At 43.9% G+C, this 27,137-nt stretch overlaps 1 protein-coding gene across 2 annotated transcripts in view; it reads right to left on the bottom strand.

Annotated features, from left to right (window-relative positions):
• The window catches only part of GAS2 (growth arrest specific 2), a 60,321-nt gene that overhangs the window by 5,909 nt on the left and 27,275 nt on the right, over nt 1-27,137 (bottom strand). For both annotated transcript variants that reach the window (XM_040409763.1, XM_040409762.1), the window contains exons 4-7: nt 26,447-26,588; nt 19,946-20,009; nt 15,948-16,095; nt 15,480-15,587 (exon numbers count right to left, since the gene is read on the bottom strand). In XM_040409763.1, coding sequence (XP_040265697.1) covers nt 15,480-15,587; nt 15,948-16,095; nt 19,946-20,009; nt 26,447-26,588 — 462 coding nt within the window. The remainder of the gene's footprint in view (nt 1-15,479; nt 15,588-15,947; nt 16,096-19,945; nt 20,010-26,446; nt 26,589-27,137) is intronic.

Here is a 27,137-nt window from a genome sequence, read left to right as displayed (position 1 = left end):
AGCTTGGCAACAGAAATAATGGTGTATATGAGGGTTTCCTATAGTAATACCAAGATAATTGCATGTAACCATGGAAATATCACAGACTGTGCGCCCCCTGCTGGCCTCTATCTCCGGAGTCCTGCGGACCCGGGCCAATGCATATAAATTGAGAAATGTTCAGTTCTAGAATTGTATTATCTAGAATATAATGTAAAGTATAAAGCAGCCTGAGGGGACGGAGGGGCGAGCGACCCTGTGAATATTTAATGTCTGGTGGTGAGCAGGGAGGACGCCGGCTCCCCTCTGGCGAGGTTAACGTTCATGAGTGACCACCTCTCCTTTGATACCTCCATATTTATCATGTAGCAGTTATAACAACAAGTCATACAATTATCCTATATACTTTAGTAACACAGTTTATAAGGCTGAAAAAAGCCCTCCGTCCATCCAGTTCAGCAAGTTAATCCAGAGGAAGGCAAAAAAAAAGTCCCTGTGAGGTAGAAGCCAATTTTCCTAATTTTCCTCAGGCATCAGAATAACTCCCTGGATCAACGACCCCTCTCTAGTAGCTATAGCCTGTAATATTATTACACTCCAGAAATACATCCAGGCCCCTCTTGAATTCCTTTATTGTACTCCCCATCACCACCTCCTCAGGCAGAGAGCTCCATAGTCTCACTGCTCTTACCATAAAGAACCCTCTTCTATGTTTGTGTACAAACCTTCTTTCCTCCAGACGCAGAGGATGTCCCCTCGTCACAGTCACAGTCCTGGGGATAAATAGATGATGGGAGTGATCTCTGAACTGACCCCTGATATATACTGTCCTCTGTATTGTATATACAGTATACTGTTCTCCATAGTGTATATATATATATATAGTGACACAGTGAGAGGTTTGGGAAAAAAGGTATTTTCCTCCCAGCATCTGCTGCTGGGCTGATTTACAGCCAGGTGAGGTCAAATACTCGATCGGATTTTAAATGCCAGTCTGGGTTTTGGCAGCACCTGGCTGTCCTTAAATAGGCAGCTGGGCTCAGAAGCCAGGTCTCTGTGTTGGGATCTGGGAGCCTTGTGTCTGGATGAAGGCTTGCTACCTGTTTAGCGTGAAAACAGGTTGGTGCTGCTATCAGCAAGGACTCTTTAAGGCAGAATTGCGGCATTGTGTAAATACTGTCCTCTGTAGTATATATACTGTATACTGTAGTATATATACTGTATACTGTCCTCTGTAGTATATATACTGTATACTGTCCTCTGTAGTATATATACAGTATACTGTCCTCTGTAGTATATATATATATAGTATACTGTCCTCTGTAGTATATATACAGTATACTGTCCTCTGTAGTATATATATATAGTATACTGGCCTCTGATATATATATTCAGTATACTGTCCTCTGTGGTATATATATATAGTATACTGTCCTCTGTAATATATATACAGTATACTGTCCTCTGTAGTGTATATATACAGTATACTGCCCTCTGTAGTATATATACAGTATACTGTCCTCTGTTGTATATGTATACAGTATACTGTCCTCTGTAGTATATATACAGTATACTGTCCTTTGTGGTATATATATAGTATACTGTCCTCTGTAGTATATATACAGTATACAGTTGTATACTGCCCTCTGTAGTATATATACAGTATACTGTCCTCTGTAGTGTATATACAGTATACTGTCCTCTGTAGTGTATATACAGTATACTGTCCAGTGTAGTATATATACAGTATACTGTCCTCTGTAGTATATATACAGTATACTGTCCTCTGTGGTTATATATATACAGTATACTGCCCTCTGTAGTATATATACAGTATACTGTCCTCTGTTGTATATGTATACAGTATACTGCCCTCTGTAGTATATATACAGTATACTGTCCTCTGTTGTATATGTATACTGTATACTGTCCTCTGTAGTATATATACAGTATACTGTCCTCTGTGGTGTATATATATAGTATACTGTCCTCTGTAGTATATATATACACAGTATACTGCCCTCTGTAGTATATATACAGTATACTGTCCTCTGTAGTATATATACAGTATACTGCCCTCTGTAGTATACAGTATACTGTCCTCTGTAGTATATATACAGTATACTGCCCTCTGTAGTATATATACAGTATACTGCCCTCTGTAGTATATATACAGTATACTGTCCTCTGTAGTATATATACAGTATACTGTCCTCTGTAGTATATATACAGTATACTGGCCTCTGTAGTATATATACAGTATACTGTCCTCTGTGGTATATATATATACAGTATACTGCCCTCTGTAGTATATATACAGTATACTGTCCTCTGTTGTATATGTATACAGTATACTGTCCTCTGTAGTATATATACAGTATACTGTCCTCTGTTGTATATGTATACAGTATACTGTCCTCTGTTGTATATATACAGTATACTGTCCTCTGTAGTATATATACAGTATACTGCCCTCTGTAGTATATATACAGTATACTGTCCTCTGTAGTATATATACAGTATACTGCCCTCTGTAGTATATATACAGTATACTGTCCTATGTAGTATATATACAGTATACTGTCCTCTGTAGTGTATATACAGTATACTGTGCTCTGTAGTATATATACATATACAGTATACTGTCCTCTGTGGTATATATATATAGTATACTGTCCTCTGTGGTATATATATATACAGTATACTGCCCTCTGTAGTATATATACAGTATACTGCCCTCTGTTGTATATGTATACAGTATACTGTCCTCTGTAGTATATAAACAGTATACTGTCCTCTGTAGTATATATACAGTATACTGCCCTCTGTAGTATATATACAGTATACTGCCCTCTGTAGTATATATACAGTATACTGTCCTCTGTAGTGTATATACAGTATACTGTCCTCTGTAGTATATATACATATACAGTATACTGTCCTCTGTGGTATATATATATAGTATACTGTCCTCTGTGGTATATATATATATACAGTATACTGTCCTCTGTAGTGTATATACAGTATACTGTCCTCTGTTGTATATGTATACAGTATACTGTCCTCTGTAGTATATATACAGTATACTGTCCTCTGTAGTATATATACAGTATACTGTCCTCTGTAGTATATATACAGTATACTGCCCTCTGTAGTATATATACAGTATACTGTCCTCTGTAGTATATGTATACAGTATACTGCCCTCTGTAGTATATATACAGTATACTGTCATGTTTAGTATATATACAGTATACTGCCCTCTGTAGTATATATACAGTATACTGTCCTCTGTAGTATATATACAGTATACTGTCCTCTGTAGTATATATACATATACAGTATACTGTCCTCTGTAGTATATATATACAGTATACTGACCTCTGTAGTATATATACAGTATACTGTCCTCTGTAGTATATGTATACAGTATACTGTCCTCTGTAGTATATATACAGTATACTGTCCTCTGTAGTATATATACAGTATACTGTCCTCTGTAGTATATATACAGTATACTGCCCTCTGTAGTATATATACAGTATACTGTCCTCTGTAGTATATATACAGTATACTGTCCTCTGTAGTATATGTATACAGTATACTGCCCTCTGTAGTATATATACAGTATACTGTCCTCTGTTGTATATGTATACAGTATACTGTCCTCTGTAGTATATATACAGTATACTGTCCTTTGTGGTATATATATAGTATACTGTCCTCTGTAGTATATATACAGTATACAGTTGTATACTGCCCTCTGTAGTATATATACAGTATACTGTCCTCTGTAGTGTATATACAGTATACTGTCCTCTGTAGTGTATATACAGTATACTGTCCAGTGTAGTATATATACAGTATACTGTCCTCTGTAGTATATATACAGTATACTGTCCTCTGTGGTTATATATATACAGTATACTGCCCTCTGTAGTATATATACAGTATACTGTCCTCTGTTGTATATGTATACAGTATACTGCCCTCTGTAGTATATATACAGTATACTGTCCTCTGTTGTATATGTATACTGTATACTGTCCTCTGTAGTATATATACAGTATACTGTCCTCTGTGGTGTATATATATAGTATACTGTCCTCTGTAGTATATATATACACAGTATACTGCCCTCTGTAGTATATATACAGTATACTGTCCTCTGTAGTATATATACAGTATACTGCCCTCTGTAGTATACAGTATACTGTCCTCTGTAGTATATATACAGTATACTGCCCTCTGTAGTATATATACAGTATACTGTCCTCTGTAGTATATATACAGTATACTGTCCTCTGTAGTATATATACAGTATACTGTCCTCTGTAGTATATATACAGTATACTGGCCTCTGTAGTATATATACAGTATACTGTCCTCTGTGGTATATATATATAGTATACTGTCCTCTGTGGTATATATATATACAGTATACTGCCCTCTGTAGTATATATACAGTATACTGTCCTCTGTTGTATATGTATACAGTATACTGTCCTCTGTAGTATATATACAGTATACTGTCCTCTGTTGTATATGTATACAGTATACTGTCCTCTGTTGTATATATACAGTATACTGTCCTCTGTAGTATATATACAGTATACTGCCCTCTGTAGTATATATACAGTATACTGACCTCTGTAGTATATATACAGTATACTGTCCTCTGTAGTATATGTATACAGTATACTGCCCTCTGTAGTATATATACAGTATACTGTCCTCTGTAGTATATATACAGTATACTGCCCTCTGTAGTATATATACAGTATACTGTCCTCTGTAGTATATATACAGTATACTGTCCTCTGTAGTGTATATACAGTATACTGTGCTCTGTAGTATATATACATATACAGTATACTGTCCTCTGTGGTATATATATATAGTATACTGTCCTCTGTGGTATATATATATACAGTATACTGCCCTCTGTAGTATATATACAGTATACTGCCCTCTGTTGTATATGTATACAGTATACTGTCCTCTGTAGTATATATACAGTATACTGTCCTCTGTAGTATATATACAGTATACTGCCCTCTGTAGTATATATACAGTATACTGTCCTCTGTAGTGTATATACTGTATACTGTCCTCTGTAGTATATATACAGTATACTGCCCTCTGTAGTATATATACAGTATACTGTCCTCTGTAGTGTATATACAGTATACTGTCCTCTGTAGTATATATACATATACAGTATACTGTCCTCTGTGGTATATATATATAGTATACTGTCCTCTGTGGTATATATATATATACAGTATACTGTCCTCTGTAGTGTATATACAGTATACTGTCCTCTGTTGTATATGTATACAGTATACTGTCCTCTGTAGTATATATACAGTATACTGCCCTCTGTAGTATATATACAGTATACTGTCCTCTGTAGTATATATACAGTATACTGTCCTCTGTAGTATATATACAGTATACTGCCCTCTGTAGTATATATACAGTATACTGTCCTCTGTAGTATATATACAGTATACTGTCCTCTGTAGTATATGTATACAGTATACTGTCCTCTGTAGTATATATACAGTATACTGTCCTCTGTAGTATATATACAGTATACTGTCCTCTGTAGTATATATACAGTATACTGTCCTCTGTAGTATATATACAGTATACTGCCCTCTGTAGTATATATACAGTATACTGTCCTCTGTAGTATATATACAGTATACTGTCCTCTGTAGTATATATACAGTATACTGTCCTCTGTAGTATATATACAGTATGCTGCCCTCTGTAGTATATATACAGTATACTGTCCTCTGTAGTATATATACAGTATACTGTCCTCTGTAGTATATATACAGTATACTGCCCTCTGTAGTATATATACAGTATGCTGCCCTCTGTAGTATATATACAGTATACTGTCATGTTTAGTATATATACAGTATACTGCCCTCTGTAGTATATATACAGTATACTGTCATGTTTAGTATATATACAGTATACTGTCCTCTGTAGTATATATACAGTATACTGACCTCTGTAGTATATATACAGTATACTGTCCTCTGTAGTATATATACAGTATACTGCCCTCTGTAGTATATATACAGTATACTGTCATGTTTAGTATATATACTGTATACTGTCCTCTGTAGTATATATACAGTATACTGCCCTCTGCAGTATATATACAGTATACTGTCCTCTGTAGTATATATACAGTATACTGTCCTCTGTAGTATATATATATACAGTATACTGTCCTCTGTAGTATAAATATACAGTATACTGTTCTCTGTAGTATATATACAGTATACTGTCCTCTGTAGTGTATATACAGCATACTGTCCTCTGTAGTATATATACAGTATACTGTCCTCTGTAGTATATATACAGTATACTGTCCTCTGTAGTATATATACAGTATACTGTCCTCTGTAGTATATATACAGTATACTGTCCTCTGTAGTGTATATACAGCATACTGTCCTCTGTAGTATATATACAGTATACTGTCCTCTGTAGTATATATACAGTATACTGTCCTCTGTAGTATATATACAGTATACTGTCCTCTGTAGTATATATACAGTATACTGTCCTCTGTAGTATATATACAGTATACTGCCCTCTGTAGTATATATACAGTATCCTGTCCTCTGTAGTATATATATACAGTATACTGACCTCTGTACTATATATACAGTATACTGACCTCTGTAGTATATATACAGTATACTGACCTCTGTACTATATATACAGTATACTGACCTCTGTAGTATATATACAGTATACTGTCCTCTGTAGTATATATACAGTATACTGCCCTCTGTAGTATATATACAGTATACTGTCATGTTTAGTATATATACTGTATACTGTCCTCTGTAGTATATATACAGTATACTGTCCTCTGTAGTATATATACAGTATACTGCCCTCTGTAGTATATATACAGTATACTGCCCTCTGTAGTATATATACAGTATACTGTCATGTTTAGTATATGTACTGTATACTGTCCTCTGTAGTATATATACAGTATACTGTCCTCTGTAATATATATACAGTATACTGTCCTCTGTAGTATATATACAGTATACTGTCCTCTGTAGTATATATACAGTATACTGCCCTCTGTAGTATATATACAGTATACTGCCCTCTGTAGTATATATACAGTATACTGTCCTCTGTAGTATATATATACAGTATACTGTCCTCTGTAGTATATATACAGTATACTGTCCTCTGTAATATATATACAGTATACTGTCCTCTGTAGTATATATACAGTATACTGTCCTCTGTAGTATATATACAGTATACTGCCCTCTGTAGTATATATACAGTATACTGTCCTCTGTAGTATATATACAGTATACTGTCCTCTGTAGTATATATATACTGTCCTGCCAGTCCAATCATTCTAATTTTTTATGCTAACCTTTTATGTGGCACAGTATCAAATGCTTCTGAGAAGTCAAGATATGCGACACACTTTCTGTATCCATTCCTCGCCGTTTTCAAGATCTCTGTTTGTTGTCCTTCCATAGAAACCTTCCGTCCTGGTCATTAGACTGACACACAGACGCAGGGCTCCGATGTAATGAGCCCCATGGTGTCCATCACATGACAGGACAGAGTTTTAGTAAATAATGAAGGATCCTATTGAATGACAGCAAGTAGAGATCTTGAAAACGGCGAGGAATGGATACAGAAAATATTGAGGAAAATTGTTTAACTTTTCCTTATGCAAAAATACCTTTTGTTCGCCATATAGGTTACATTTTGACAGGATCGGCCAATCATCTGTGTTTGGGAGGCATCTGATAGCAGTTGCAGAGGGAAGGAAGAGTTGGGCATGTTGAATTTCACCATGCCCGATCCATCTTTTCTCAAGGAATATAACAACCAATCAGAGGCGCCTCGCAGTGGCTTATTTCCTTGCCCGTATTGAGAGCACATGCATGCTCGGTTAGTAAGAAGAAAATACAAGTGTCTGCCTGCATCCTGTATGCTGCTCACAGGCGCACTCCCAAGTTCCACCAGTAGGTGGCAGGTTTGCACCAAGAAATCCCAAATCCATTCTGAGGACAAAGAAGCAGTGTAAGTTTTGGCTGGACATTTCCTTCTGTCCGTTCACACCTTTTCTTTGTACTTCTTCGGCTCCTAAAGCTACAGCCGGCCATGAGTTCATCAGAGCGAACGTACGTCCTTGTTCAGAAAATCTTAAAAGCTGATTGTTTCAATCTAAGGCTTGTTTCTTAGGGCTCATACGGTCCACCAAACACAGATACCGTCGTCCGTGTGCGTTTCCGCATTTTTTACGGAACATCCGGCCCATAATAGAATTCTCCGATCCTTGTCCGTAATACGGACAAAAATAGGACATGTTCTATTTTTTATGCGGGTGCCGCAGAATGGACATACGGGTGTGGACACTGAAATGAATGGGTCCACATCCGATCCGTAAAAAAATGCGGGGGGAAAAAATGCATTCATTTGCATAAGCCCTAAAGCGCTTCACTTTAAGTGCTTCTCTATTCTCTAAAGGACATAGAAGAGCTACAGCAGCCAACTAAATTCATTGCAGAAATGAGAGGTCTGTAATGCGGGGAAAAGCTGGGAAAAAATGGGCTCAGATGGTAAATTCTTGCCTAAATTGCCACAAATGCCCCAGAGGGAGGGGGGGGGGGGGTCATTCTGGGACCAGGCACAGTAGTTAGAGAGGACCTGCCAGCTCTCCTCTCATGTCAATTAGAAAATACTCTGGTTCTTCCTCACCCTGGAACATCTGAATTGTGCCGTTCCTCTCTTATTCTTCCTGGAAATGTATAACTAAATTGGCAACTGGGTGCTACCCGCTGGGGGCATGCCCCTACACACTCGGACACCAGCCGGGGGCATGCCCCTACACACTCGGACACCAGCCGGGGGCATGCCCCTACACACTCGGACACCAGCCGGGGGCATGCCCCTACACACTCGGACACCAGCCGGGGGCATGCCCCTACACACTCGGACACCAGCCGGGGGCATGCCCCTACACACTCGGACACCAGCCGGGGGCATGCCCCTACACACTCGGACACCAGCCGGGGGCATGCCCCTACACACTCGGACACCAGCCGGGGGCATGCCCCTACACACTCGGACACCAGCCGGGGGCATGCCCCTACACACTCGGACACCAGCCGGGGGCATGCCCCTACACACTCAGACACCAGCCGGGGGCATGCCCCTACACACTCAGACACCAGCCGGGGGCATGCCCCTACACACTCAGACACCAGCCGGGGGCATGCCCCTACACACTCAGACACCAGCCGGGGGCATGCCCCTACACACTCAGACACCAGCCGGGGGCATGCCCCTATACAGCCTGAAACTGCACAATGTGTTCTGACAGCGTCATGGGAAATAGTAGCACCTGGTTGTCATTTCTGAGGGTAGTAAAAGAGGTGTTCTAGGAAGAGATGCGGCAGAGATGGCGAATGCAAATATTTGGTAAAACAGACATTAGGAATAAAGACTGATCTCCTTTAAAGCCTCATGCACACGACCGTTGTGTGTTTTGCGATCCGCAAATTGCAGATCCGCAAAACACGGATGGGGTCCATGTGTGGAACGGCACGGACAGCCATTCATATAACTGCCTATTCTTGTCCGCAAAACGGACAAGAATAGGACAGGTTATAGTTTTTTTTTGCGGACCACGGAATGGAGCAATGAATGCGGACAGCACATGGAGTGCTGTCCGCATTTTTTGCGGACCCATTGAAGTGAAGCCGCAATTGGATGCGGACCAAAACAATGGTCGTGTGCATGAGGCCTGATTCTAACTTATTCCCAATGAAATGTAAGCCAAGCCTTAAATAATATAATACATAATAATAATATGATATCATATAATGACACTGCCCGTCACTCTGTCCTGAGCTGTCAATCATCTTTCCTGTCCAGAATGATCAGCGGCGGCTGCGCTGTCAGTCTGTATCAGCCGCCCATCTCTCGATAAGCACATCGTAAACAGGCGGATTTATTTGTCTCTCTCAGATGGACGACGTCCCCGGGGGGGAATTGTGTGGACTCCTATCCACACGATCAGCACAAGTCCCCCCCTCGTCTATTGAGCCGGGCCCTGTCATCACTTATCTAGAAGAGGCCTCGGACACAAATCCGCTTTCCTGAAACAATGGAGATGAACGAGCGAGCGACACGGTGAAACATGACCTGGCGACATTTAGTATCAAAATGTGACATCGCAGACATCGCGGAGAACACTCGGCCCCCATTACAGTGCGGTGGAGCCCGGGCCCCTGGCTGGAACCATCCGCTTCTGATCCAGCGTTATATTGGCGCCGATCGCTGCCCTCCGGACTCAAAAATCCATCAATATGCAAAAATCTGATTTCACCGGGGCGCTTCTGATGGAATCTCCGGCAGCATTCAGATGAGACAGCGACTTACTCTTTATCACGCCGTCACCATGATGTCATGAGGGGGAGACTGCCGCCGACTTGTGACAATTGCTAGAATTCTGACGTATTTGAATTTTTGCAATTACCGTTCACCGTCATCCCCGATGCAGCCACGCCGTAATGCTGCAATTCTGCTGTAGGCGACCATATGGCGCCACATGCAGCGGAAAATCTCACCAGAGGGGGAAGTGCGGGGCGCCAGGATATTGGAGGGCCAGGTGTACGTACGCTGGATCTTGTGCCATGTTACTTTACAGAGGCAGCAGCGTTAGCGTGGCACACCAGTGTAACGTATCTGCAGAGCACCCTGCTCATTCCATTTGAGCGGCCGCGTTACGCAAACAGCACAGCGGACGGCAGTCGTTGCCAATGGCTATGTCTGTAGATTACATTTTCTGCAACTTTATTAAAACTGGCGTTTCTAATGCTCGTCAAAGAAATTCTCTGGAGAACGATGCGCCAAAATGATTAAGAGGCGCTGGTGTTGTATCAACCTGGAAATGACATCTACGCCAGCTGCGGAGGACCCCCCCTCGGAGCACTCTCTCTCTCATGCCCATGCCATGCTCATATTTTTTTTTATCAAAGTGCCAAGGGTGTTGGGAAAGGAAGAAAAGTCCCAAATTTGGGGGTAGAATGGGAAAAAATCATGATAAAATTTATGACTTTTCTATGTCACAAAACTTGCGTAGAAGTTTAATAAATTGCCCCATTTTTAAGATGTCTACATCCTGCATCTGGAAGTGCAGTCCTATAACTTGTCACAGCTGTGGGCTTGTTACAATTGTATCCTGTCTGGACAATCCCCTGTGAGCTGCATGTTCTGGCCACCTGACTGATACATTGTAACAAACTAGTAGAGAGATCAGTGCTATCTCATATCTATCTATTAATATTATCTATCTCATATCTATCTATCTATCTATCTATCTATCTATCTATCTATCTATCTAACAAGCAAATAATAAATAGCAGCACTCTTTTTCTGCCAGGTGCAAAGTCCTTGAAGGATTCCAGATAAAAAAAAATCCACAAACTGTTATGTAAAATTGAAACAAGGCAGAATTCTGGTCTTAGTGAGGAGAAAGTGGATCCTTTATTTCACCCAATATATCTATCTATCTATCCAGTATTTATCTATCTATGTATCTCGTATCTATCTATCTATCTATCTATCTATCTATCTATCTATCTATCTAATATCTCTCATATCTATCTATCTATCTATCTATCTATCCATCTATCTATCCATCTATCTAATATCTATCTCATATCTATCTATCTATCTATCTCTCTTGTATCTATCGATCTAATATCTATCTCTCTCTAAAATCTTTCTATCTCACGTCTGTCCGTCTCATGATCTCCACACTCAGAAGGCCGATCCAGGGCCCAATTTTTCTGAATCCTCTATTTTTCCCCCCATTTTCTGGGAGACATGCTTCCGCCCTGGGGTGTGATATTGTATAATGTGTGAATGCGGCATCGATACATCTCAGCTACAGACTTCGCTCATTCTTAATGCCTCTGCTCCCTGCAAATCCCTAAAGAAATCTCCCGGCTGCGTTACCACGGCAACAGGATGAAGCCCCCCATCTCTCAAGTTGAGTTAGAGTTAGAAGTCGCTCCTTAATACCTCCTCGATCTCCTGGAGCCGCCGCAGCTTTGGAGCAGAGACGCCGATCAATATTCAGCATCCGCATCGCATACATTTCAGATCAAAGCGCGGCTCCTCGCATTGAATAATTAAAAGGGAAAACATCGTTAAAATCCTTTGTTCTCACAATGAACCGGCTTCAGTGTAATATCTGACTAATGTGTCGGTGACGGCCCGCCGCTGCCATAATGGAAAAAAACTGATTTAAAGGGAACCTGCACCCTATGAGCTTTGGAGGAGTCGTCTTGGTCCAATTGTGACATTCACGAGACACAAGAAGTGCAGGATCCCGTCCTAATATTTAAAGGGAAACCCCTGTTACTCCTGGTATTGAGTACAGTAAATAGTCCTACATCACACAGTAAAGATATTATCAAATAAGCTCTGGTAACTCGTTAATTGTAAGAAGAATATCACTCCCATCATGCTTTGGAACGGATCACAGGTTTCACATTCTCTGTGCTGTAGGAGGAGCTTCCTCCATTGCTCTTTATTGCCACCTACTGGATAAAGGGTTAAAACTACTGAAAATATGGATACAAAATGGTGTAATTCTTCAATTTGCCTGTGGTGGCGCTGCTGGGGAATTCAACGCCTGCTGCTGGATCCTCTTACGGCGATCACCAGGGATCCCAGCAATGAGGTCATTTGGGGAACCTTCTAACACACAGAAGGGATTATCCTAAAGGCATAAACAGACCCTTCTAGGCAGGGTAGGCCTGAATGTAACCGTAATATACTGATAATATACTCATTTAATTTCACAGTGACTTTTCTTCCTTCTGAACTTAAAGGAACACTCCTGACAAAACTGATACATAAATACCTAGTCCAGGGGGCGGAGCTTGACACAAAGAGTCAAGAAACACCAATGAGACTTTAGGTAATTTATCTTTATGCGATTGCCTCCTAGATCCAATAAGTTACTAAACTTCTCCCCTATCCCTTGTTACGTTTGATACTCCCATAAAGAGTGCGGACATGTATGATGTGGTCATTGGACCCCCATCCCCAGTGGTCAGACACCCACCGATCCAGCATCCTGTGGATCGGGAATATGTTTCTACCCCATAAACACCCACACAGAGGCTGCCAGCTATTGAGGGGTGCAGCGCCTCCTTTGGGACGGTGGCACAGAGTGCGGGGGGCACGTAGACAGGTCAGCAGTAAGTTGCCCCCAGTTCTCCACTGCTCTTCGCTCCATCGTACAGACGGCGCTTTATTTACACAGCAGCTGGAAAGCAGCCACAACTGCTTAAGAACCGGCTCTGGCTGGATTATACCATTTATACCGACAAACTGCACATTTTATGAATCGGCGCGCAGGCGTCGGCGTGTCCAGTGACAGGACTAAGATTTACTATGGACGCATAGCGCTGAAATTAACTTACCTTTCCTTGCCTTCCGCGATGCTCTGCTCTTCACAGCCTGGTGACCACCTCCACGGTCCTTTGATTGCTGGGCTATGGAGGTGGTCACCCAGTGGTTCATTTTACATTCTGTAGGAAGGTACAAGGGGTCGTCATTGATGGTAGGTATGTGTCACCGAGGTTCCTGGCCTCGGTGAAGTAAGAGCCGGTATTTTCATGTGTCAGCGGCAGCTAATGCTGATTGACACTTTGCTATTTAGTATGGCTGTAAATAGCTGATCCGGGGCGGCTCTTACTGGGAGTAGTCAAAGTGCTGAGTGGGTGACTACTCCCCACGTTCCAGGCCGAGTCTTGGCAGGCTTATAAAAAACAGCCAGCACTGTCAGGTGGTGTGAATTAACTCCCTCTGACAGTGGAGCTCTGGAGATCTCTGTGCGGAGGTCTGAAGATTGTGTGTCAGGTGCGCAGGCCACCTTAAAGCCTGCAAGTGGACTTTCTGAGGCTGAGCATTCAGCCGGGTGTGAACTGACACCCAGGATACCAGGTGAACTTTATTTTATTTTTCTGTGTGTGAACAAGCACCAAGCCTGAAAAGGGACTGTTCTGTTCTTTTATAAGTGTGAATAAACACTGAAGAATAATTTACAACCTGGTCCTTTGCCTCTATACTGCGTCTGCTAACCTGCCTACCAGAGCGAATCCCCACAATTCCTAAAGGGGATGTCTCATGACAACAACTCCTGCCCACCTCTTCCTTAATAAGTACATCATTTTCATATAAAGCAGATCTCGGTAGACAATCAAGTGTAGTGTGTTTTGGAGTATGGATATTCGCCCTATTGCTACAATGCAAAGTCAACAACACATGACTTCATTGCACTTTTGAGAGTTAACTTGCACTGTGATTTATGCCATTGTGTACACTTATACCGTTTTATATGGTTGAACTACATTTATATGTTTATTGTAATATATCCTGTTATCGCACTGTATTTGCAATGCACTGTGGAAAGGGTTAATGCACAGCCAACTTATACTGAGAGATTTGGGGACTTTTTATCTATGCACTGAGAAGTAAGAAATCTTCTACAGTTACAAGGTACTATGCTAAGTTTTGGAGGGAAAAAGCAGACACACTGACCTTGTGACTGTCTGGTTTAGCTCTGTTGTTTATGCCTGGAAAAACTGCTTAGTCATTCCCATAGACTTGCATTAAAACTCTATACAAGTCTATGGCAGACTGAAATAGCAACATTGTTTCTGCTTAGGCTGTGCTTCTCCTCTCCATGTCTCCCACTAGAAGGTTCTAGTTAAACTGAACTGTATATAAGGAGACCAGTCAGAGCCCCTAGTTGTCTGAAAATAGGGACCAGAGCCAGAGACTCTGCCAGTTGGTACGAGTGACCAGAAGAAGACACTGAAATGGGGATACACAGCCATAGATCCTTGGTCACCAGCCCTCTGACCAGAGGGCCAGCCGGACAACTGCGTCACACAGACCCTGGGCCACCAGCCTTTGGCCAGGGTACCAGCCTTCTGAGAGAGATGGACAGGTAGCTCAGCCCTGGAGAATCCAGCTCAGTGCACTTCCGGCATTGTTTTGCACTTGAGTTAAAGAAGCACACTGGCTTACTGTAGACCTTGACTCTCTGGACATATTCTCCATTGGGGTTCACCACATCTTACCACCCTCTGGAGAGCAGAAACACATGGTGACACCTCGACGATGTCTGGGGGACCCAGCTTAGTGTTGGGGGCATTTCTAACCCAGCCACTGCACAAGCTCTATGAAAGTCTGAAACGCGTCAGCGCTCAACTATGTTTTTGATATAAATTATCAATGAAATCCTCAATTAATTTACTAGTTACTAGTTAAGTTACTAGTCCTGGCAGTATGAGCTCGTAAAATCTTCAGTTCTGCATTGCTGGCAGTTGAAAAGCATCTTTTGCGGAATGACATTTTTTCAGAAGATAGAAAAAAATCGAAAAATACTTTACCCTTATGAACAGGATTTTCTCTCCAACTTTGTACCGTCCTTGAGAGAGACGCTCCACGCAGAACTTACTGGGACATTTACAAGGAGGATCTTCTGAGATACGCTGAACCTAAAAACACACCAAAGTCTGTCTCTAATTCAGGTCAAATCAAACATGGCCGCTGTTAGTGCGCACAAGCCGTCTCCCTTCTCTCTTCCTGCTCTTCTCTGCTGTATGTCTATGGGACAGCAGCACGTGCACACTGCGCACGCCGTCTCCTCTGACAGCTGATCAGTGGGGGTGCTGGGTGTCGGACCCCCGCCGATCTGATATTGATGACCTATCCTGAGGATAGGTCATCAATAGAAAAAGCCCGGACAACCCCTTTAACTCTACAGTGTGAGGACCCTGCAAACAGCCCCCCATAGCTCAGCTCCAGGGGTACGGTAATGAACACAGTGGGAGATCAGATATACACATAGAACTTACCGCATCATCTAATAACTTCCCAGCGCTCTTTTTCACGGAGGAGGTCTTTGTGGGGGAGGGGGACGGGGACGGGATGGGGGTTGAAAGGGTTTCTTCCTGTTCAATCTCTTTTTCCAGTTTTATTAATCCGGGGGGCTCCACGCCAAACCTGGCAATCCAGATGGGGGAGGCAAATAATTAGCGGAGGATGATACAGCACAATGATGTAATGTATAGTAATAATTATAATGACCATAATAATAAGAGCAGCCTGTGAGCTCCCACAAGACCTGCTAACCCTTCTCCTGAAATACTCTGTGCTGCTTCCACTGTAACTGCTTCACTTAGTGACATTCAGTCTGTTAGTCACACTTGTCACGTGCCTCTGTCACGTGCGGACTCCTCAGGGCAATACCACCCGCAAGGTCAGCACAGTCCTCCCCTGCTGTTATGTGGGCATTGCTGCAGGCTAGTCCCGTTATAGCGGCACAGTGTCTGTCTATTACAGGGGCCCTGTGTCTGGCTCTATTATAGGGGCCCTGCGTCTGGCTCTATTACAGGGGCACTGTGTCTGGCTCTATTACAGGGGCCCTGCGTCTGACTCTATTACAGGGGCCCTGCGTCTGACTCTATTACAGGGGCCCTGCGTCTGACTCTATTACAGGGGCCCTGCGTCCTACTCTATTACAGGGGCCCTGCGTCTGGCTCTATTATAGGGGCACTGTGTCTGGCTCTATTACAGGGGCCCTGCGTCTGACTCTATTACAGGGGCCCTGTGTCTGGCTCTATTACAGGGGCACTGTGTCTGTCTCTATTATAGGGGCCCTGCGTCTGGCTCTATTATAGGGGCCCTGTGTCTGGCTCTATTACAGGGGCCCTGCGTCTGGCTCTATTACAGGGGCCCTGCGTCTGGCTCTATTACAGGGGCCCTGTGTCTGGCTCTATTACAGGGGCCTTGTGTCTGACTCTATTACAGGGGCCCTGGGTCTGACTCTATTACAGGGGCCCTGCGTCTGGCTCTATTACAGGGGCCCTGCGTCTGTCTCTATTATAGGGGCCTTGTGTCTGGCTCTATTATAGGGGCCCTGTGTCTGGCTCTATTACAGGGGCACTGCGTCTGGCTCTATTACAGGGGCCCTGCATCTGACTCTATTACAGGGGCCCTGTGTCTGACTCTATTACAGGGGCCCTGCGTCTGTCTATTACAGGGGCCCTGTGTCTGGCTCTATTACAGGGGCACTGCGTCTGGCTCTATTACAGGGGCACTGCGTCTGACTCTATTACAGGGGCCCTGCGTCTGGCTCTATTACAGGGGCCTTGTGTCTGGCTCTATTATAGGGGCCCTGTGTCTGGCTCTATTACAGGGGCACTGCGTCTAGCTCTATTACAGGGGCCCTGCGTCTGGCTCTATTACAGGGGCCTTGTGTCTGGCTCTATTATAGGGGCACTGTGTCTGGCTCTATTACAGGGGCCCTGCGTCTGGCTCTATTACAGGGGCCCTGCGTCTGGCTCTATTATAGGGGCACTGTGTCTGACTCTATTACAGGGGCCCTGTGTCTGGCTCTATTATAGAGGCACTGCGTCTGTCTCTATTATAGGGGCCCTGCGTCTGGCTCTATTATAGGGGCCCTGTGTCTGGCTCTATTATAGGGGCCCTGTGTCTGGCTCTATTACAGGGGCACTGTGTCTGGCTCTATTACAGGGGCACTGTGTCTGGCTCTATTACAGGGGCCCTGCGTCTGGCTCTATTACAGGGGCCCTGCGTCTGGCTCTATTATAGGGGCACTGTGTCTGACTCTATTACAGGGGCCCTGTGTCTGGCTCTATTATAGAGGCACTGCGTCTGTCTCTATTATAGGGGCCCTGCGTCTGGCTCTATTATAGGGGCCCTGTGTCTGGCTCTATTATAGGGGCCCTGTGTCTGGCTCTATTACAGGGGCACTGTGTCTGGCTCTATTACAGGGGCACTGTGTCTGGCTCTATTACAGGGGCCCTGCGTCTGGCTCTATTACAGGGGCCCTGCGTCTGGCTCTATTATAGGGGCCCTGCGTCTGGCTCTATTACAGGGGCCCTGCGTCTGGCTCTATTATAGGGGCCCTGTGTCTGGCTCTATTATAGGGGCCCTGTGTCTGGCTCTATTACAGGGGCCCTGCGTCTGGCTCTATTACAGGGGCCCTGCGTCTGGCTCTATTATAGGGGCCCTGTGTCTGGCTCTATTATAGGGGCCCTGTGTCTGGCTCTATTACAGGGGCACTGTGTCTGGCTCTATTACAGGGGCACTGTGTCTGGCTCTATTACAGGGGCACTGCGTCTAGCTCTATTACAGGGGCCCTGCGTCTGGCTCTATTATAGGGGCCTTGTGTCTGGCTCTATTACAGGGGCCCTGTGTCTGGCTCTATTACAGGGGCACTGCGTCTGTCTCTATTATAGGGGCCCTGTGTCTGGCTCTATTACAGGGGCACTGCGTCTGGCTCTATTACAGGGGCACTGCGTCTGTCTCTATTATAGGGGCCCTGTGTCTGGCTCTATTACAGGGGCCCTGCGTCTGGCTCTATTACAGGGGCACTGTGTCTGAGATCAAGCATGAATCACTGCACCCCCATCAGGTACTGCACATTGCAACACGACTGGTCGTAGTCTTGGGGTTTCTCGGTTTGAGTTTGACTAGAGGGGCACTTGGCTTAGAAACACCAAGACCCCCATTAACATGGACGCAGCATTGACTTCTATGTCTGTCCTCTGAGATTGTGCGTCTCCTCATACAAGTGCGCTGCTCCAGAGTCGCCAAGAACAATGGAAACCTATGAGTGGAGGGAATGGGCCGCGCCGGCGGCTTTGATGAAACATTCCCCGAGCTGGGAAGGAATGGCTATAAAGATTCCTTGTACTTCCTGTCTGTCTGGCCAGTACTGTGGACCGTAAATCATGGCAGTCCCTGAGGACAGAGAACCTACACCTGCACAGGCCCCGGCCATAAAACAGGAGGAGCGGCTGCAGAACACACAGCTCTCTCTTGTGTCTGCAGCTCAAATCACCAGAATATTATACTGCCCCCCCCCCCCCTCGCCCCGCGCCAATCTGCTGCCAGTAAAATCTACGATTGAGAGACTGAACGGGAACATTCCATCCATCGCTACATTACTGATACACGCTGGAATCACACTGACGGCCACAGTCTCCGATTCCGAGCGTCGGCCTTGGATTTCTGCCCCAGATCCTTTTGCAAATACATGTTGTATGCACCACGTGCATGCATCCTCAGAGAGGGGGCGCTAAACTGTGGCCTCCCCTCCCATAAAATAGGAATATGAAAATTCAAAGGGCATGTAGACTTTAAGAACCAACTCTTTTTTTTCTTCTTCTCCAGAGGGCCTTACAAATTAAAAAAGGAAGCAGCGGTGCAAACAATCTTGATTAAAAAGAAATCGCCTACCATTTTGTGCATACAGACCTATGGTCGCCATGGTTACAGACTACAAACAAACCCTTATGTAGTCTGATCCTGCAGTCGGGTATTACTCTGTTCCGTCTGCAGGATATCAAGAAGAGGGACCTGAAGGTAGGGAGTAGCACACAACTGCGGGATCTGACCACAGATTATAGGTCCACCCAGAAGCTGTATACACAAAGCGGTAGGAGATTTCTTATCAAGACTGTTTTTAAATGTGCTTTGTTCCTTTGTTCAGTTGCCATGGTTACAGACTACAAACAAACCCTTGTGTAGTCTGGTCCTGCAGTCAGGTATTACTCTGTTCCATCTGCCTCCTCTTCTCCTGCCTGCTATCGCAGAGGCAGTGAAACAGCGGAAACGCGATTGCAAAAGTCTACACACCCTCTAACATACTACAGCTGAATGAATGGCCGTTTCAGCCCTTCGTTCTTACATCTGGCTCCAAGATGTGGAAACGCACCAGGATTATTATTACAGGGTGGAAAAAAAATATGTAAACGTAAAATATGTCAAAAATGTAAAAAAAAATAAAAAAAATTGTACCTAATTTTGGAATGGATCCTCTTACCTCGCTGCGATTCTCCCCAGCTCTAGTAAGCACAGGCAAACTTCTCGGGGCTGCTTGTGTAGAACTAGAGAAGAAAAGTCCTTTGAGAACGGAGGCAATACATGGAAACAGAGAGATCGTTAGCGCGTATATCCCTTTAAGACGAGAAATGTCCTGATAAACCATCTCTTTGTGATATCTGGTTGTGGGAAAGCTGGGTAACATGGAAAATGGCTTCCATGGGGTTGTCATCCCGCCTTCCTAAAGTCCAGATCGGTGATTACCTTATCTAGTTCTGCAGATACTTTAAGAAAGGATGCCTAGATAAATCCAGGCAGATTCACCGGCATGCAGGAGTGCAGGAAAGTTGGGTGACAACTGCCATGGGAGTTGAGACAGTGACTCAGTTGGTTGTCACCCGACTTTTCTAGAAACAGATACAATAAAGCAAGAATTAAATAGAATACTTCTATGGTGTTGTTTTTTTTTGTAGTCTTAAAGGGGTACACACAACATGTTAATACTGAGCAGTTCCCCTTTAAGAGGTTTGTCTCAGAGTGCAAACATTGATGACATATCACTAGAATGTACCATTTGTGTCCAATCCGCGGGGGTCTGATGTATCGGTAAGAATCACAGCAGCCTGACCTCCTCCGCTCATCGCTAGTATTGCTTAGAGCACGGGTTAGGAATCTCCAGCGCTCCGTTGGGAAACTACAAATCCCAGCATACCCCATTCACTCCCATGGGAGTCCCAAGAACAGCCAAGCACGTTTACATGCTGGGAGTTGTAGTTTCACAACAGCTGGAGTGCTTAATTCTGGCTTAGAGCAGTGTTCCCTCCCCTGCAGCTACCCAGCAGTTGCAAAACTTCAGCTCCCATCATGCCCAATGACAACCTGCGGATGGGAGTTGTAGTTTTATACCAGCTGGAGAGTGATCGGTTGGAAAACAATGGTCATTGGTCATGTATGTTTAACCCTTTAACGAGGAGCTGCTCTATAACTATAACGCAGTTCAGCAATGATCAGAGTGCAGTGAATGATGGGAGTTATAGATGCTTTCATTGATGGATGCTGTGAGTTTTACGAGATGAAGTGAATGAATCACTTGTGTCTTTTGCACTGACATCTATCCAAACAAGTGACTTTTGCAGGGGGACAGGATTCCCCCCCCCCCCCCCCCCCATTTACTGACAACAAGCAGAGATTTTGAAAATAAAACTGAATTGCAAAGTTTCAGACATTCTGGTGATGATAATTAATGATGATGATACATGGAATGATGACAGGACGTCCATGTGCACAGAGATCTCCTACCATAGCAGAGGCGAGAGCCAATAGTCAGCTGATACAAGAAGGAAAGGTATTCGATTAATATTAATTATTTATGCGCATAATCATTATGGTTAACGAGCAGTAAATAGTATAATCATATGTAATACCATAATGTAATATACTGGAATGCAATAATGTAACAGTATATTGTAACAATATGTAATAACATCCTGTAATAATACACACTAATACTGTAATATAATATGTCATAATACACTGCAATAATATGGAATTGTATTCTGTACTAATAACATGTAGTGCTAGACTGTAACAATATGTCACTGGTGATGACCTATAAGTCTTTTCCCCTCTGACCCTGGTGGGTTCTTCCAGGCGTTGGTGGTCCGGCTCATAGGATCCTGCAGTTCGGGGGATGAGGACGTTAATTAAAATGTTACATTTGAGTGGTAATAACTTCCTTTAAGAACAATGACATACATGCAAACTGTCCAGATTTCGCTGGGACAATCCTGGGAGCTGGACTAGAAAAGGGGTGGGGGGGGGGGGAGTCCCAGATATCTGGGATGTTGTCGGGGAGGGGGGGGGGGGGGGGGGGCCTAAATATCCTAATTTTTTTGCAATTGAAATGTTGGCAATCATGCAATGTGCACTCGGCACAGACGCGTTTCAGGCTCCAAGCGGATCTTGGAATGTGACTTCCTGTGGAGTGTGGCGTGTCTGGAGTGTATAATATTTTATAATGTATTTTGTCTGCCGGCGCTGGCAGCGAGCTGAGCTACTCCTGGATTTCTGATTAATGGTCCCCATGCACATGGATTGAGCCATCAATAAAGTGATATTAAAAATCGATTTTGGCTTTTCCCGAGAAAAATTACTTTTATTCTTTATGCAAACAAGGGCTTCAGTGCGCTGTGGGGCGGGGCCAGCCCTGGAACGTTGAGGCACAGAAGGGCGGGACCAGCACTGGAAACTTGAGGCACTGAGGGGTGCGGCCAGCACTGGATATTTAAGGCACTGAGGGGCGGCACCAGCACTGGAAAGTTGAGGCACAGAAGGGCGGGGCCAGCCCTGGAACGTTGAGGCAATGAGGTGCACTTGAGCCCTTATTTGCATAAATAGTCATTTGCATAATGTTTTTTTTTTCTCGGGAATGCTGCAACCAACTTTCAATAGACAGGTATCATTTTAATCAGCAGGACCAACCCTACCAAGCAGTATACTGGCTTAATAGGGTTGATCGTGCTGATATGTGCTCTTTAAAGTTATGGTCTATTCTAGTCATGGTGAGTACAGAACATGTACAGGATGCCATCCTGGGGAAGTATTAGACATCGTCATATTATTAGTTGGCTGTGACCATTATAATTTTTGCATTCAAAAGTGATTTTTTTCTGAGACTCTGCTAACACTTTGTATAATTAAAGGGGAACTACCGGTATGAATTATGAATCTGCACTAACTAAAGATGCATAATAAAACTAGACAGATCAGTCACCAGCAGCATGCTGTTGGTTTCCACAGGTTATTCCGATAATTTTTGGTTCAGCCCTATACTAGACAGAGTTACGAATACGGTCACCCCTTGAGTGTAGCTGCCGGGGTTGCAGCTGTTATGAGATCTATCAAGGAGGAGCAATTAGCGATGATTATTTTTGCAGGCAACTATAAGTGATAATATAATAAATAGATCCATCACCAGCAGCATGTTGATGGTTTCCAGTTAGCAACAAGTGCCTGAGATCTTTTTTTATGTTCCAGTCCTTTACTACATAGAGTCCTGAATACAGCAGAGACATGGATGTAACTTCCAGGCTACTACGGGGCCCCACACCTAAGGGCCCTGCATCTAAGTGCTCCTCCCCTTGGACTCTATATTAAAATGCTTTTTACCTGGGGCACTTCATATATACAAGGTACATTATTGTGTGCTTACAGTACTATATAGACACAACAGATCTGTTATCAGCAGCATGCTGATGGTTTCCAGTTAATGCCAGGAGATTCAGATGATATTTTTTTATGCTATCCTGAATATGATCAGGCCATGAGTGTATCTACCAGGCATAGCAGCTGCTGAGGGGCCCCAACTACACTGAGGAGCAATTAGTGATCACTGTGGATGATGGGAGTTGTAGGTGGACTACAAATTGAACAGTAAAGCGGACTAACATAATCATTGGCTGTTGATGATGGTTTCATGCTGGCGTCGGACCCCATGGTATCTTGTTGCACCCTGAGAGTTACATTGACTTATACTGGTGATGGACCCATGGTTTATATACAGGTTATCGGGGCCACTTGTGGACCACGGCAGAAGACGCCTGCAGTTCTATTGCTGGAATATGAATTTTTAGGGCAAGAGGAGGAGGGGGGTCAGTGTTGAGGGTGAGAGGGGGTCGGTGTTGAGGGTGAGAGGGGGTCGGTGTTGAGGGTGGGAGGGGGTCGGTGTTGAGGGTGGGAGGGGGTCGGTGTTGAGGGTGAGAGGGGGTCGGTGTTGAGGGTGGGAGGGGGTCGGTGTTGAGGGTGAGAGGGGGTCGGTGTTGAGGGTGGGAGGGGGTCTGTGTTGAGGGTGAGAGGGGGTCGTGTTGAGGGTGGGAGGGGGTCGGCGTTGAGAGTGGGAGGGGGTCGGCGTTGAGGGTGGAAGGGGGTCGGCGTTGAGGGTGAAAGGGGGTCGGCGTTGAGGGTGAAAGGGGGTCGGCGTTGAGGGTGGGAGGGGGTCGGCATTGGGGGGTCGGAATTGGGTAGAAGTCAGCAGGGGATATTTTGTCTTATTCCAGTAGAAAAGTTTATTTTATGGTAATGAATCTAAGACCCTGAAAGTCTTTGTCAGCAGCGACAGTGGCGGTAAATAGATCGGCTCTCCTGTGATGTGCTGAAAGTGGCGCTGTCACCATTCATCGCCTCTGACGCCTGACAAGATACGGAGACGAGAGTGAAGTCTTATTCCGTGGAGAGCCCCCAGTGCGTTATCTGAAGCCTTCTGACAATGGAGCAGATCGTCCAGGCGATACGTGGAGACACAAAGCGGGAGGAAAGAGGGCACAGCGTGGAGGGATCTGGTGTCAGTCCGGGAAGGGATAGAAGCCTTTTCATCCACAGACACTGCTCCCATTTATCCTGCTTCCCGTTATCTGACGTCTGATGAAAATATCAGGTCTTTATGTGTCAGGCGGAGGAGGTGTCATGTGCTCCATAACGTGATGAGACCCGATAAAGGCGCTTCAGTAGAAAAGAAAAATGATACCCTAAAATAGATGCACATTGAACCTCCGGACTGCCGCCTCGGGACTGGAGGGGTGCCAGATTATCAGGTTCTCTGGATTAATAGATCCCTTTTGTAAGAATGTAGAAGAAAGGTCTACATGAATGAAACCATTATAGAGAAGATGTGGGAAAATGTGGCTTATAGACCATCAGAGCACAGGTCAGCTCTATAGACTACTAGAACATACAGTAGGTCAGTTCTACAGACCACTAGAGCACGAGTCATGTCATTAGACCACCAGAGCACAGGTCAGCTATTTAGACCACCAGAGCACAGGTCGGCTCTATAGACAACAGATCAGCCCCAAAAACCATCAGAGCACAGGTCGGCTCTATAGACTACTAGAACATACAGTAGGTCAGTTCTACAGACCACTAGAGCACGAGTCATGTCATTAGACCACCAGAGCACAGGTCAGCTATTTAGACCACCAGAGCACAGGTCGGCTCTATAGACCTTGTAAACCTACAAAACCTCTCTGTCTATACTTGACAGCACAACATTCCACCTGGAAAAACATCCAATATTATAGCAAAAAAGCAAGTGGAGATCATATATCCAAAATAATGTCAATTTTATTGTATATTAAAATGTGTAGAAAAAGGCAAGATGGAAAACAGTATACAGAGAAGCGAAGGGCAAAATGTAAACTGGACTGTCATGTATCCCCACAAGGCAAATAAGCACTTAGTGGATACCAGGTCAGATACTGTGACTCACGGGCACCCAAAGTCTGTATCACTGATGGTAAATAACATCCCAATGGGGGACTATGTGGCGTGATACACAATATATGGGAATTCCCCGGATGTCCGTGAGATACACAGTCGGCGTCCTAAGTGGTCATAGACAGAATATAAATGGCAGGCTTAATACAGTGTATCCGCAGCCTAGTCTATAACACAATGCACATATGCAGCCTAAAAGATAACATAGGTCTAATATGGATATGATATATAGTGAAACGTGAAATGGTGTCTACCTACACCTAACGCAGGACGTACCTGAAGACATGATAATGGCCCAAGAGGATAAGTGACCCTAAGTGCAGGACCTCGATGCGTGTTTCACCTCAGCGGCTGACGAAGCTGAGGTGAAGCCGCTGAGGTGAAACGCGCGTCGAGTGCTTATTTGCCTTGTGGGGATACATGACAGTCCAGTTTATATTTTGCCCTTCGCTTCTCTGTATACTGTTTTCCATCTTGCCTTTTTCTACACATTTTAATATACAGATCTATAGACCACCAGAGCACAGGTCAGCTCTATAGACCACAGGTCAGTCCCAAAGACCACCAGAGCAAAAGTCAGTCATTAAAAGGGTTGTGCACCTAATATAAATGCATCCTGCTCAACAGATATTGCTATTATATCACATTCCCCAATTACCACCATTTATCAAAACTGCCGCTTTCAAAAGTTATTAGCCGACCATTGCTCCCTGCGGCAAATCAGATTGTCAGTGGCTGTTGGTTATGTCCACTGGAGCCTTTTAATGGGTGTGGTTAGTATCACATGATCTGCTGATGTCAGGACACATCACAGTGCCCTAAAGCATGATGGGACAGCAGTCACGTGACAAACCAGGAAGTAGGATTCAAGCATGGGGGATAAAAGAAGACTGCTAATGAGGTAAATCTAAAAAAACTATTCAAGGATGAATGGGAGCTAGGATTGATGAAAATACACTTTACAGTGAAAAAGTGATTTATGGCACAACCCCTTTAACCTTCATCGTTGCTGAAATTCTGGTGATCGCCACAAGTCACCTGCAAATGTTTCCCTATGATGGAAATATTGTGCTGATAACTTTTTATTACGACCTTTGTGTAGTACAAAGGGGCTTAACCTCATGATCATAGAGGCGCTCCTACATACATATTGCCTTCAGAAACACCCGACAGCTTGCTACAATGTGACATCATCAATATGTGACATCATCAGTCAATGCATTTTGCTCACCTAGACCTTCTGACTCAAACAAACAGGTCTCCCCGACACCAATACTCCTGCACCAGGACAGAAAGTTGGCCGTATTGTCTCTTGCGAAGAAGGACCCTGGCGGGGCGTTGGCACGGTACGGTATCCTCTTAGTTGGCAGATCCTGCAGAAATAACAATGTGAATGTATAAATAAAGTTGCAATGTTATAAAATGATGTTGTATTGAATGTTTGACAAAATGTTACATTCAGCAAGAACCATATGGACATAGTATGTTACATTGAGTAAGAATGTGTCGGCCCCAGGACAGGAAGTAGCTGGCTGACAGCAAGCAGTGCTATTATTCTATTATTTCTAATTAGGCTCCTTTATCTGTCACGGATGTGATCCCCTCCTCCATATCACCCTATAGAAACAGCGCCACACCTGTCCATAGCTTGTGCCTGGTACTGCAACTCCACTAAAGTGAAAGGAGCTGAGCAGCAATACCAGGCACGACCCGTGGACAGGTGTGGGGCTGTATTTGGGAGAAAGTAGCCATTTTATAGGTCTGTACACGTACAACCCTTTTTATTAGTGTCATCAGGGTAAGGACGTAGCGAACATCTTCTGCTTGACTGATAACAGAATGCAGAAATCAATAGGGCTGCTTTCTTCCAGAAATAATGCCACACCTGTCCACAGGTTGTCTGTGGAATTGCAGCCCAGCCC

This window comes from Bufo bufo, chromosome 10 (assembly GCF_905171765.1).
Source record: "Bufo bufo chromosome 10, aBufBuf1.1, whole genome shotgun sequence".
NCBI classification, from domain to species: domain Eukaryota; kingdom Metazoa; phylum Chordata; class Amphibia; order Anura; family Bufonidae; genus Bufo; species Bufo bufo.
The sequence above is the reverse complement of the archived record's forward strand: the minus strand, read 5'-3'. Positions and strand labels throughout refer to the sequence as shown.